At 32.7% G+C, this 15,127-nt stretch overlaps 1 protein-coding gene across 5 annotated transcripts in view; it reads left to right on the plus strand.

The window, feature by feature from the left end:
* Nucleotides 1-15,127, plus strand: part of EPHA7 (EPH receptor A7) — a 164,277-nt gene that overhangs the window by 135,004 nt on the left and 14,146 nt on the right. The window contains exons 7-14 of one of the 5 annotated variants that reach the window (XM_004264806.3): nt 169-352; nt 5,431-5,539; nt 6,173-6,228; nt 10,619-10,744; nt 11,572-11,757; nt 12,336-12,397; nt 13,875-14,084; nt 14,839-14,988. In XM_004264806.3, coding sequence (XP_004264854.1) covers nt 169-352; nt 5,431-5,539; nt 6,173-6,228; nt 10,619-10,744; nt 11,572-11,757; nt 12,336-12,397; nt 13,875-14,084; nt 14,839-14,988 — 1,083 coding nt within the window. Of the gene's footprint in view, nt 1-168; nt 353-5,430; nt 5,540-6,172; nt 6,229-9,301; nt 10,411-10,618; nt 10,745-11,571; nt 11,758-12,335; nt 12,398-13,874; nt 14,085-14,838; nt 14,989-15,127 lie in introns of those variants that run through there. The other 4 variants (XM_012539519.3, XM_004264807.4, XM_033418803.2 and 1 more) reach the window with 4 other exon arrangements.

Raw genomic sequence — 15,127 nt, forward strand, 5'->3', positions numbered from 1 at the left:
GCTCACATTATTTTATATTATCTGAGAAACAACTCAGTGTTCCAATATTCCACAGGGTACAATGTAGCCTTTATAAAAACAATGCAGCAAATTAAAGTAAATTGCAAGAATTGGCTGTCAAATTGCCTGGTTGCAATCACAATTAAATATTCCCTGTATTGTTTCTAGGATCAAAGGGAACGGACCTACTCGACATTAAAAACCAAGTCCACTTCAGCCTCCATTAACAACCTGAAGCCAGGAACAGTGTATGTTTTCCAGATTCGGGCTTTTACTGCTGCTGGTTATGGAAATTACAGTCCCAGACTTGACGTTGCTACACTAGAGGAAGCTACAGGTAAAATGTTTGAAGGTAATTACCATCTTTGGTTTGGATTCTTACTCTCTATAACTCTGGCATATTTTTTTTCAGTACTGGGGGCGATGATTTAGTTCAAGATGATTTTTACTTTTAAAGGTGAATGTATATGCATATGTATATATATATATTCTTTGTAAAGGTTATTCAGAATAATAAGTTAAAATTTGCAGTTTTGTTTTGTGATGTTATACCCTTGTGACTTAAATTAGTTTCTTTAATACAGACTGGGTTTATTTTGAAAAGATAAAGTCAGAAACAGAAGCAGGACTTGTTCAAATGTGTATTGATACAGACTGTTTTGATACACCCCAAAATGATCTTACTCTAGTTGTCAGTCAAAGCTGCCCCCAAAATGAAGCCAAATGAAGCCAGGAAAACCCCCAAATGAAGCCAGGATGTACACCAGGGTGGGCCAGAGAAAGGTGGTTTATAATAATCATGGTTAATTCAAGCTACTTACCTTTTAGCAATGATTTCAAAACTTGCCATTCAAGAAGAAGATCTTAGACCTTGTCATTCTTTTTATTTTTGTCATCTTTTTTCATTTTTATGAAATATTTCCAACATACTAAATGCCATATTTAAAGTATATGTGAAATATTAAGAAGAATAATTAATTGAATATCTCTGTATCTACCACTCAGCTTAAAAATAGAACATTAGCAATATCTCGAATCCCCTTTATCACTTTGTGTTTTATAAGGCAGCATAGGAACATAACAAAAATACATGTGTCTATAGTGTATCACAAATAAGCAGATGTATCTTAGGCTGCACGTCCCAGTCTATTGTCAGAGTGCAAGTTTAGAACAGCTTGAGTACCACTGCTGGTTGTTATTCAGCTAGGTTGAAGCCTCAGGGTGTGTTTCTGTGTTTTGGAAGTTTTTGATTTCTTTTGATATTACTCAGACTCAAGGTTCACCCAGCTGTTACCTCCTCCTCTCCTTACCAATCTAGTGTTCCTGTGGAATTCTACACAAATATTAGCTAAAAACTATTATATGATTTTCTTTTCTCAATTTTTAATAGAAAATTTTTTTAATAAATTAAATCAATACAATTTTGATCAAAGAGTTATTTTGACTTTGGGAGAATATTTTTCTAGCTCTTTTAAAAGGTAGAATAAATTGGTAAATTCTTTTGCATTAGCTAATGCTTATTAAGTCTGCTAGCAGTAGTCTTTTTTCAAAATATTTTGTTATATTTTTAAATTAAGCAGTAACTCTCAGAGCCTCAAATAATAAAACATATGTTGAAATAAATTTGAAATAGAAATTGTTTATATAGAATTATAGACATAAAAGTCATCAATTGAAAAAGATTTCACATAATATGATGTGATAAACTTATTATCATTATTCTTTGTCATCTTTTTTAAATGGAGTGTGTAAGATTAAAACTGAGAATATCTAAGTTCAATGGCCCCCAAAAATTACAGTGTTTTACACTAATATTTCAACATTTAAACATTTGAGTGGTCTTCTGTTAAATGTGTTGCAGTAGTTTTTCATTTAGACTGATCTCTTGATATTTTACTTTGTAATTTCTAATATAATAAAACAATTCAAAATATGTTTTTTTTCATATTCTAATGAATAGTTCAAACTTAAAGAACCATCAATCAGCTATACTTACCCAAACATTCATTATCAGTTAAAAGTTTAGGTTTGAAAACTTTCCAAAATGAGTTTGTACATTTTCCTGACTTCGTAAATTAAGAATATTGGGTCAAACTATTATTTATTAGTGCTGAGGTTCATAGATGTTATTTTCATTATTTAAAAATGAAGTAACTAACCCTCAGAGAAATTGAGATGAAGTAGTAGAACATGAATGAGCACATGAAATTCATGTTAAAAATGAATTTTGCATTAGAAAGGATTTGGTGATTTTTTTATCATCAGAATATTCTCTCCACTGGAAGGTAAAGTTGATGAAAGAACAATCCGTATCTCTTTTTCTTACTTTAGTCTTGCCAGTGCCTAATATAGTGCTTGATGCATAGAAGGCATTCAGTAAGTAAGCAAGAAATGAATACCTCACAGTCATCAAAAAAACAGATTATCAGGATCAGTTGGAGCTAGTAGACGTATTCCTGGTTTCACATTTCAGCTCTGCCATGTCCATTTGTGTGACTTTGGATGAGCTACTTCTCTGTGCAAAAGTTGCTAGGATACCAGTACCCAACTCTCAGAGTAGTTTGAGGATTAAATAAGTTGATGTACACAAAGTGCCAAGTACAGTGCCTAGCACACAGACATTCTTGAATGTCAGCTTTTCTTATTTAGGACAGCCATTCTCAAGCCTTTAGGTCACAGGAACCCTTACAAGCTATTAAAAACTATTGAAGATCCCCAAATAGATTTTGACTATTTGGGTTATATTTCTTTATGTTCACCACTTTAGAAATTAAAACTGAGAAATTTTAAAAACACAAGTATACACAACACACATTTCATTAGCCATCAGAGTGATATTACCACATGTCATGTAAGTTCTTGGGAAACTCAACTGTGCACTTGTAAGCATGTGAGAGAGAAAAAGGCAAATAACATTAAATGAAAATAGTGTTGATCTTGCAGATTCCCTGGAATGTTCCTGAGGAACCCTTAGGGTTTCCCAGACACCTTTTAAGAACTACTGATTTAGCACACGTTACTGTGCTAAGAATCTGGGATGTACAGAAACACATGACACATTTGATGCTCTCAGTTAGTGAAAGAGAGAAACTTGTACACAAGTTCTGACCGTACAATTGAGCACTGGTAGAGTGCATGGCCCAGTGCTATCAGAGTGTCAGGAAACAGTGATCCTCTGTGCTAGGAAGGAGGACAAGAAGGAAGATGCCACCAAAGAGAAGTTACCTGAGCACTGTTTGGAAAGAGAACTCAGATTATTCCATTGCACATACATCCAAAAATCCACTTCTGCGCAGAGCCAACGCTACTGCTTTCACAATTTTTAAATCATGGTGTAGTGATTATGACACATATAAATTACTTTTAAAATGTATTATCCATGAATTAGATGAAAATATGAACCATAAATTTTGACTATGTTAAGATAAAAGTGTGACCCTGAATATATATAAAAACATGTAAGTAAATATTCACAAACTCTAATTCATCATTCACCTGAGTTCAGTTTTCTCATTGGAGATCTGTTTCTGAAGCTATGGGCAGAACAGAGCCGAAGACAAGCAAAAAATTAGACCCATGGGACAGATTGAATGAAAACAATTTCTACACATAACGTGTTTAATTTTTTTCTTTCTCATGAACAAAACTACTCCATTCTTTTTCCTCTCTTAATATATATTAAAAGACAGATAAAAACGAAAACAACCAAACCAAGAAAAATACTTGAAGGCATCTTTTCTCTGTTTGATCATAATAGGCTGTAATTCAGAAATTAAAGCTGTAAAGTTGCTTTCTTTTTCTTCTTTTTCTTTTTCCCTTGTTTCATTCCCTCAGGGAGCAAATCAGCAGGTGCTGAGTTACGGAGTGTGTATAATACCTCTTTTCAGAAACCAATACACCAGAGCTATTTTTACTGTTTTTCAACGTAAGAACTATCTATAGTTAGCGTAGGTATACAAAATTAAGAGATGAGTTGTCAAAGGAGGGAGACGTAGATAAAGTAGAGAAAGGCCAATCAGAAAAATTTATGCTTCCTGTTGGGGCAAGACACACTCTGCCTACATAAAATTTACTGCTCTGGAGACTGAGTCCCTTGCCACACCAAGAAGGAGTAGTATTTTCCATCCTACCTTAAAGATTACAGCTGTTGATTTTTTCAGAAATAAGCAAACTATATTAGTTTGATATTATATAATTATCAATTTGCAACTGGATCAGCGATCGGAATATATATTTTCATTGTGTTGCATTCTTTTGATTATTTTATGAAGTCTATACTGGTATTGAAAATATAATGCTCTGGGGAAAATGTGACACTTGTGAATTGCCAGATAAGTAAAACTTCACTAATTTGGAAAAATCCAAGTGAGAAGGCCGTGTGACTCGATGAAGAATCAGAATCAGAGGTTGCTTTAAAGGACATGTAAACATATACTGTTCCCAAAGAGACTCTCGGGAAGGTTCAGCTGGGCTTGCCTTAATGAGTGTAGAAGAATCACTTAGCATTGTACAGGAAGCGACTACAATTAGATAATACAAAAATGTTTTTTACAGTGCTTGCAGAAAGTTGGCTCTTTCATAAATAGCCTAGCTCTTAAACTCTCAAATGTGTATATTGCCTACTTTGTCAAATTAATACCAGTAATTCTGTTCGTTTTCCTTAATTAAGGTGGATTATAAATTCATAATGATTTACTATGATTACATGATGATTTTTATTCTATATTGATGATATGAGAGATAAATCATTTAAGGTGCTTTGAAAAATGCTGAGAGTATGTATTTGGGTTCCTTTTTTACACACCAGGAAAACAGACACAGAGAGATCAAATACCTCACTGAGGGAAAAATAGGGATTTAATAGCAATTGTAGATGAAAGATCTTTATCTCTTGATTTTATAACTAAGTTTCCAACAATTAAGCAGGGGATAGCCATTCAATAAGGCATTTTCTAGCTGAAATAAGGCATTTTCTAGCTGAAGGATATAAAAGAATATAAAATATAAAATATAAAATAATATAAAATATAAAATATAAATATATATATATAAAATATAAAAGAATATAAAATATAAAATAGATGAATAGAATGAATAGATGAATAGAAGAATAAAAGAATATAAAATAGATGAAAGTAAATATAAAATAGATGAAAGTAAATATAAAATAGATGAAAGTAAATATAAAGTAAATAGATGAAAGTAAATATAAAATAGATGAAAGTAAAATAGATGAAAGTATTGTCCTTACCACTGATTTAAAATGCAAAAATAAATGGTTATTTAAATTTATGTTGCAATAGAATGCATTTAAATTAAAGGTGAATGTAATAGCATAGCTGTCTTGTTTATAAGATTTTGTTTAACCTCAAGTGCTTGCAAGATATTGAGTGTTTTATTGAGCCTTTTTTTTTTTTTTCCTGTTTATAGCTACGGCAGTCTCCAGTGAACAGAACCCTGTTATTATAATTGCTGTGGTTGCAGTGGCCGGGACCATCATTTTGGTGTTCATGGTCTTTGGATTCATCATTGGAAGAAGGTAGAAGACAAAATTTGTTCTAATCTCTAACATAAAATGTGTTGATTTTTCAGAATTATGTCAGCCTATTACTTATTGTTTAGTTTAGAATGTTAAATAGTAAATGCAGACATTTGTTGTCTCATATGAAACATTGAAGGTCAATAAATTTCCATTCTCCCAATGTCAGAATGTAGTGTGAGCTTGATCATTGCCTTTAGTTTAAGAGGAATGAGTATTGTAGTTTCTATTGGGTGACTTTTTATTAGCTATTTTCAGAGTTAGATTTTTGTAATAAATAGAGAAAACACCTGGGGAAAGATTTACTCTTTTAGTTAATGGTTTGTGGAAACCATTTAAAATCTGTTGTTGTTGTTGTTTTTTCAGGAAAAAATATAAGCATATATTCACTCATTGATAAATCTAATCTATGAAATATGTCCCTTCCACAATGTCTCACACAAAGACTTTATATTCTCTGCTTTTTTTAAATCATGTGAATTGCTATATTATTATTGAGTTCAGAACTATGGACAGAAAGTTTATGTATTTTGTTTATAGCTCTAACTAGCATGTTGTTAAGTAATTAAGGTATATGATACTGAATTTTAAATATTGGCTGAGAATAATCATCAAATATCTAATTTTTTCCAGGCACTGTGGTTATAGCAAAGCTGACCAAGAAGGGGATGAAGAGCTTTACTTTCATTGTAAGTGTTTGGCTTTTCTTTATTATTATTTACCCCAATTAACACAGAAACCTGGTTGTTAATATTGGCATGAATAAATTCCTAATGCATCAGGCTTGAAAATATATCATGAGCTCAAAATGTTACTTTAAAACATTTGAACAAGATATGCAGAATGAAGATCATATGATGTGAATTTTTAAAAAATATATTCAGACATGTAATCTCTCATAAGAAATTTTAATGTAACTGCAAGGATATTCAGTAGCTTTTATGTCACAATTGTTCCTTTTGCAAACTTTGCCCAAGTGTTTCACATCATTCTAATAATGATTCATTAAATGTTGCATGTACCCATGTTGTAGCTCAGGAATTCGTTTCAAGTTAGAAGGATAGGCCCTTTTTTTTCTACCCAATGAGAGATGATATAATGAAAGACTAAGCTAAGGAGCCTCTTTCTCCCCATCTACTGTAAAATGTCCATCACAGATGATATTTCAAGGGACGTAAATAGTATAATAATAGGATTCAATCCTCTGATGTTTTCCTGTGGATCTGGGCTACCTGATTCTTAAAAGTTCATTTTAGAAATAATATCAGAAGAAAGCTCAGGGAACCAAAGAAAATAGATGCCCGACTGCATTAATCTTATCATTGTTGCATGTGGATGGCAAGTGAAAAACTGAGAGCCGTGCAAGTAAATGTTGACTTCTTGCAATCAAAGTAAAATCCTAACAGGGAAATGATTTTAGCTCTGATAATTGATGATGCTTTTATCCAAACCCATTATTCCTATTTTTAATCCTTGAAACTATTGAAAAATAATTTTATTTATTATTTTTCTTAGTAACCATAATCTTTATGAAAATTTCTCATGGGGAGATAAATTTCCTGTAAATGACATAAGAATTACATCTATTTTTGTGTTATTTATCAAACTCTTATGTCAGTTTCTAAGAAGATATTGTCATATACCCCTTCTAAAGTCACAGGAATATGGAAGCATCAATCAGGGAAATGTGTGGTTGAAAAAACACAAATTGTGAACACCATTATTATCATTCCTAAGTTTCTTCAGTGTGTTATTAATTGTTGAACCAATAGTTCCCTTAACTTTAGTTTCCAAAAGAAAAGTGGCTTTACATATTACATATCCAAATTGATGATGAAACTCTGTAAAATTTCAACCACTGATGGCAGGAAGGGTATTGGGACACTAGAAATTATAGTGAAAGGTATGACCAAAGGGCGCTTTATCATGAAGTTTAAGTTTCAAGGCCCCTCACTTTCACAGACTCCTTTCAAGGCCCTGGAAGAGTCCTAGCAAGTTAGTGTGTAGAATATTTTTTCTTAAAGAAAGTATCCTAAATTGTAGAAGGTTCAAGCCCCAGAAAACTTAAATCTGCCCCTAATTATGACTGAATACATGTGATTCTGCCCCTTCCCCCCGGGATGATTTGATATGCTCCCAGTGTCAGTGCGTCCTCTTGCTAATCTGGAGGTGATTTTGTGACAAGTCCCAGTAATGAGAGTACCATAGGCCGTTTACACCTAGAGGATATACAGAAAGAGTGGAAGTTACATTTTTTTTCTCTTTCATGACATGAGAGAATACTTTTAACACTTCCCCAGACAGAAAGGAGAGAATCAAAACTTGAATGCATTAATTTTTGTATCTAGTTTAAAATGTATATAGAAGAGTGACATAAGACTATTGTTGCTGGAATCCTTGACTCTATCTATATGTGAAAAATTGGATGGCAAAATCATTTAATAATACCTTAATCAGTATGTCACTTTTCTTTTCTTTATTGAGGGTATCTGAGACATCCCCAAATGATCAAATGCTGCCTCTTAGTTTCTTTACTTTTAGCGTGAAGGTTAATGCTGAAGGTAAATTAAAACATGGCTTACCTAAAACATGATGTATAGCCTAATGCTTAATTGTCATCACTCAGTTTTGATATTTTGATGCCATTCCCTTTTTTTACATTTGACATCCAGTTTGTAATTAGAAAAAAATAAAGCTGCATGTGTTACCTGCTAACATAGAAAAGATAAACTTGAGGTATATATAAACAGTTTTCATCTCTAGAGCAAAATATCAGTGGTGGTTTTAAGATGTTTAACATTCATGAGAAATGTAAATGAGATATTAAAACACAGAAAAGCTCCTACTCTTAAATCAGGAAAAACAATAGACCAAAATATTCAGAAATTACATCAAAATTTTTCTTATTTTAAAACATCCATTTTGAAACGAATAATGAAAAAAAAAATAAAGTACACTTAAGATATCCTATCTTGGTAAATCCTTGATATTTTTGAATTACCCTTTTTACAAGGATAGCTTTTCTTGTCATTTGTTGAGAACCAGGCATTTTATTTGATTTTATGACTGTATTTACAATACGTAAAGTACAAAACTGTGGTCACCAGCTATTTACAAGTTGGTGTCCTTTTATTCCTTTAGTATACAAACAATTTCCTTAGGTGCTAAGACACCAGATTGAATTTTTACAGAAACATGAAAGCAACCATTTTACTAGCTTTTAGAGCACTGAATTTAATAGAATGTCCAGTCATTTGTATCAGGTGCCCTCCACTCTCCATGGCCCCAAGTGTTACATTTAAAGATATAAACACAATGGAGGAGTTTAGTGAAGCAATTCCAATTTACATTTTGTTTCCTCCTACCATTTCTTCTAACAATGTCTTTGAATCCAAGCCGGGCAGTATTTCATGTTTTTATGCCAAAATTGCTCTGGCCTGTCAAAATGTTTTATGACAGCTTGAATAAAGAACCATCAGAGACCCGTTTGAGATGCAGAAGGCTACCTCCAATCCAGCTCCCTTATCACAGAACCAAACCAAAAAGAAAGAAAGAAAAAAAAAAAACAATGAAAGAAAGGAAGAGAATAAAAAGGGAGAAGATGGCTCATTCTCCATCTGCCTACCAATCTAGGAGGTTAACCTATTGTTTTCTTCCCTTCTCTCTTTTTCTCTTCCCCCCCTTTCCCTGTACTCCTTTTTCTCTCTTTTCTCTTTCTATCCCCTCTCTCTTTTCTTCTTGTGTTTTTTTTTTCATGTTCAGCTTTAGTAACAAATGAGCATCTGTCAGTTTTATAGACTGCAACAGTAATTGTTTAAGACAATCAATTTTGGATAAACAATCAACTACAGCAGAATAATTCAAGATTTTTAAATCCCATTTTTCCTTTATACATTCTGCTTTTTTTTGTTTGTTATATGCTTATTTTAAAAATATAATTTCAATTTGATGTGATGACATAAGCACAGTTAGGCTGCAGTGTAATACATAAAGAAATATATTGTTCTCCAAATAGTAAGATTTAATGAAAAGATTGTTCAGTGGCTTTGTTAAAAACAATAAAGTTTTTTTGAGGATATAGTGTATCTTTTCATTGCATTAATATAACCAAATATATGCCTATCTATCTTATCTTTGTCTTTAACCAAATGATTAGATTTGGAATACATTATTGTAATTGATTTAAAGTTGACATAGCATTATCTGTTACCTGCATGCTTCTGGGTGCATTTTAAGAAGTTTTTAACTTTTAAGATGATTCTATGTTGTTTGAATTTTGACTACCTTTTCTGAGGCATATTGGCTACCTCCTCATAGCAGTTAAGATCTTCCAGAGCCTTATAATTGAAAGTTCATATAAACCATTCCTCTTTCAAATTACTGTCATACATGGTTAGCAGATCCCAGGAATATTGTAAATTTTCTAACTTTACTCTGCACTTTGTACATCTGGCCTCTATTGCCCTTCAAGGTGAAGAAGAAACTGTGTCATAGTAGATTTCTCTCTGGTTCTGTGATAGCAGTCCCTCACATCTTGTATTAATTTATATGTCTATGTCAATGGTGGTTGGTCTTTAAAAAAATAAATCAAAAGAATAAGTAACATGTCTAACTGTTTTTAATATTGCTGTCAGTGTAGTAGGCTACCTGTAAATGAAATGTCTTCTTTTCCCAGTGTATTAATTTGATTGATTGACTGAATGATAGATTTACAAATGTGTTTCCAAGTCCATTACAAACCTCAGTATGGCTTGAACTATGCCATGATAGCAGTGAATTTAATTAAACCTCCAGTCTGATAAGAGTCATGTCAGAGAATTTCGGTGATGTCTTTTGTTGATTTACTGGAAAAGCAATTCAGTTAGTAAACTATGAACTGGATCCTATGTTACCTATAGAAGCTTGCAGATAATACCTATACGCCCGCAGACTGAAGTAGTCTGTTAAAACTGCTGTGAATCAGGTGATGTGGAAGCAAGTTCACTGTTCCAAGGAGCACTCTGCATAATGAAATTCCTGGGCTGACTGCACAATAAGTGCTTTGCTACATCACAGTCATGCTTTCTTACATCATTACAGTTAAATTTCCAGGCACCAAAACCTACATTGACCCTGAAACCTATGAGGACCCAAATAGAGCTGTCCATCAATTCGCCAAGGAGCTAGATGCCTCCTGTATTAAAATTGAGCGTGTGATTGGAGCAGGTAAGGCTGTTGTAGCTTCCTTGTTCAGCTGTTCCACTTAGCCAAGATCGAAAGTCATACATCATAATGACAGGCAAATAATTATAACTCAAGTATAGAACCTTTGCATTTACCTGAACTGTTAGAAGCAATGAGCCTGTACTTGTTTATGAAATCTTAAGAAAAAAGTGAAAAAGAAGCACGTGGTGCAGAGAATCGTGTATCTTTTGTCTTCTGTTGGATTTTTAAGATATCGTTCTATTATAATCTATTTCGTAATAGTTCTGGCCTGTCCAAGAAATGACTTCGTATTTAAAATAATTAGAATGTCCCGAATTTTGCTGGAATATACATCTCCTCTGACTTGATTTACCATCTTCCTGCTAAGCTTTAGGTATTAGCCGTTGTGCTGTGTAATTCCATGTAGAAAAGTAATATGTATGAATTATTTAAAAGGAGCATTATTTTCTATGGATACAATGTATCTTCAGAATAATTATACATTTTTGGATCAAGTCCATTCAATCTAGCAGACATAAGTAGATATGAATTCCAGATTTTTAAATCTTTGAGAAGTATTTGCTTCTCAAGCTGTGAAAACAACAGCAATGTTTAGAATTTGCTAATGTGCCCTTATACTCTAGTAAGCAGTGTACGTTATGCAGCGTATTTCAAACCTGAATGTTGTTTCTGAAAGAGTTTTTGTTAACCCAGTTAAAAAAAATAATAGTTTGTGTAACAGATAGTTTAGGAAAGTTTAAAAGTGCTTTTAAAGAATTTAATGCATTTACTTTGAGAGAGGAAATATTTCTGAAATTAAAATACACCTGCCTGTTCTGTTACTTCAGGAGAATTTGGAGAAGTCTGCAGTGGTCGTTTGAAACTTCCAGGGAAAAGAGATGTTGCGGTAGCCATAAAAACCCTGAAAGTTGGTTACACAGAAAAACAAAGGAGAGACTTTTTATGTGAAGCCAGCATCATGGGGCAGTTTGACCACCCAAATGTTGTCCATTTGGAAGGGGTTGTTACAAGAGGTAGATATTGATTCTATATTTCATTTATCCAGCGAACTGTCAGAAAATAGTGTTATTTCATAAATACTAAAAAATCAAATTGTAAATACATTGCATATTCTTAATGAATTTTTTTTCTTGATATGTAACTGACTAAATTTTCTTTTGTGTCACCATCTCAGAAAAAAAATCAGGATAAATGAATGCAGGTTTAGAGCTAAAGAATATATCTGATAGATAGATGGAGTGACAGATATTTTCATTTAGCTTCAAAGCCACAAAAGTAATACAGTTTAGTCTTCACATTTTCTGTAAAGTGTCATTTTCTCTGAGTTTTGTTCACAAGGCAGGAGTCAGAAGAACACACTGACTTTTACTGTTTAATTTTGTGAATCATGACCACATTCCAAACAGACAGTTAATGACTTTGCATTTAGCAGCACTAAAAGCGTTAGAAATACTCACCACTCACCCAGTCAGTCTTTCAAAAGAGCACCATGTGTTTTATCCGGAGTGAGAAAGAGGATAAATACGAAGTTTAGATTACAGTTTTGGAAGCAACACTGTTTTTTCTTATGTATATATTTTTGTAATTTTAGGGAAACCGGTCATGATTGTAATAGAATTCATGGAAAATGGAGCCCTAGATGCATTTCTCAGGGTAAGTAACAAAGTTATTCTCCCATTCTAAATATACATGCTACCAATGTAATTTTCTGAACTTTTCTTTGCAGTGTAAAATGTGAACAGTGTAAACTTTAACAGGTCACAAAATTGTCTTTGAAAAACAGATTAAAAGAGTCTTAGACTGGATTGAACGAGAATATTTTTGAGCATTTAAGTGATACAATGTAGTTAAAAAATAGTTTCCATTGACATATTACCACAAGTATGGAGGATACCTGAAGCCCTGTAATTTGAATACCTGTTGTAGTGTAGCATTTTACTTTTTCAGTACAATTATAAATGAAATACAGACATAATACAGAGAAGACTGAGAAGTGAGATAGCCATTCAATGTTGGTAGGATGATCCCAGCTCTGCTCTGTGGAACCATTTCTGTTATATTGTTATGTGAACACCAAGCCTAAAATAAAGAATTATGAACCTTTTTAGAGTTACAAGTATGTTATTTTTATAAATAATAAATTCTAAATGTAAAAACATACGTATTTTTACATTCATAGACTTTCCACCTAAGAACGTGAACACATGTTAACATTTTTTCAAACAGCAAAGAGAAAATAATGAGAACATACATGATCTAGAACGATAAGTTCAACCCATTTTAATAAGAATTCAGAGGATTTCGAGAGGTCTTTATTGCTGCATCTTGATGATATGCAAGATGCAAATGTCATCTTGCATATGACGTGCAAGATGATATGCATAACTGTCAACTCTCTGGAAGAAAGCGTCACCTAGCAAGCTCATCTGCTCAATCCACGGTCCTCCTGCACCATATCTGCAATTCAGTTGGAGAAATCTGTGGGTTAAAAATATATGGTGGCCAGTTGGTTGCAAAGAGTGCTCAATTCTACTTGCTAGTACATGTATTTTAGAGAATCTTGGTTATAAGTAATGTACCTATGGATAGCAATGAAAAGTATAAAGTGAAAACCAAGTCAGCCAGTATAATCCTTTTCTACCTCTTAGTTTCTCTTCATCTTTACTCAAAAGTTTTTTCACCTTTACATTTTTTACCATTTGGAGACAGAAAGCTAATATATGTATCTTTATCCCTTTTATATTTTTAGATTATTTGTGTAATTTTTGGCAAGTGAGGAAAACAGTTAGCTGTCAGGGATCATTTTTTTTTTATATTCCATTCCCTAACTTTGATTTAAAAATTAGCATATACTTTTGGATTTGCACAATCTGAAATTATTATTAGTTAATGTTAACAACACATCCATATAAATAACTAAATGATTATCAGAACTCTATTTTATATTACCTGACTATCAAGTTAAATCAGCACCTGTTATGTTTTTCACAAGTGTCTACACTACGTAGAAAATTAACTGGTGATTCCTAGTATACAATAGAAAATGACTAGGGTGCAGACATTTTTCATGGTGATTTTTTTTCCCTTTCAAAGTATAGCTAACTGGACTTTCATTTTTGTCTTCCTGTAGAAACACGATGGGCAATTTACAGTCATTCAGTTAGTAGGAATGCTGAGAGGAATTGCTGCTGGAATGAGATATTTGGCCGATATGGGATACGTTCACAGGGACCTTGCAGCTCGTAATATTCTTGTCAACAGCAATCTTGTTTGTAAAGTGTCAGATTTCGGCCTGTCCCGGGTTATAGAGGACGATCCAGAAGCTGTCTATACAACGACTGTAAGAAAAAGTCTATTACTGCACCTTTTCATATTCCTGCGATTTTCCTACCAAGAAAGCAGGGCCTAATAATACAAAGCTAAATGGGAGAAAAGAGGCAAATTGATCTCAGCTTTTAGTTGTTGCTATTTTTTTCCTTTTGGAAGAATCTTTGTTGCTTTTACAATCTACATATAGGCTAAGATGAGAAGTAATGATAAAAATGAGAACAGCTCATTTTATATTGGGATGTTCATATAAATAATATACACATACAACATTTGGTTACTAGCAGTCATAATTGTAGCAGAAAAATATAATCCCATTTTAATAAAGGTTTTAATAAAAGATTAACTATGCTAATTCCTATAACTTTTGTAAGATTAGAAAAAGGGAAAATATGAGGATTTACTTATATACTATTAATATTATTCCAATATTTCATTCCATTTTAGTAGCTGTTTTGTCTAATTTGTCATCTTCCTTTCGACTAGACTCTTGCCCTACAGCCACATAGGTCCATTATTGATTTGCCTTAAAAATGAAACTTTAACTGTGACATTTTAAAAAACAGATTAGTAACTTTAAATGCACTTAGAGAAATTCAAGATGAATAGACCTGATACTGCTGAATTGCCAACCAAATACACAAGTGTTTAACTGTAGCTTTATGGTTCTGCTATAAATGTTTTATACATTATTATACATACTTAAAAAGTATTATACATACTTAAAATGTCATACTTAAAAATACATACTTAAAATACTTATACAGGGTGGAAAAATTCCAGTGAGGTGGACAGCACCTGAAGCCATCCAATACCGGAAATTCACATCAGCCAGTGACGTATGGAGCTATGGAATAGTCATGTGGGAAGTTATGTCTTATGGAGAAAGACCTTACTGGGACATGTCAAATCAAGATGTAGGTATTACACTACTTAAACAAAAAGGATTTATTTAATACATTAATATTCATATTATGGGACGTGTAGGTAATGGCTCATATGAAGAAACTTTTATAGAATCATAAAAAGATGATTGCTGAGTTTTCACAATTATTA

This window comes from Orcinus orca, chromosome 12 (assembly GCF_937001465.1).
Source record: "Orcinus orca chromosome 12, mOrcOrc1.1, whole genome shotgun sequence".
NCBI classification, from domain to species: domain Eukaryota; kingdom Metazoa; phylum Chordata; class Mammalia; order Artiodactyla; family Delphinidae; genus Orcinus; species Orcinus orca.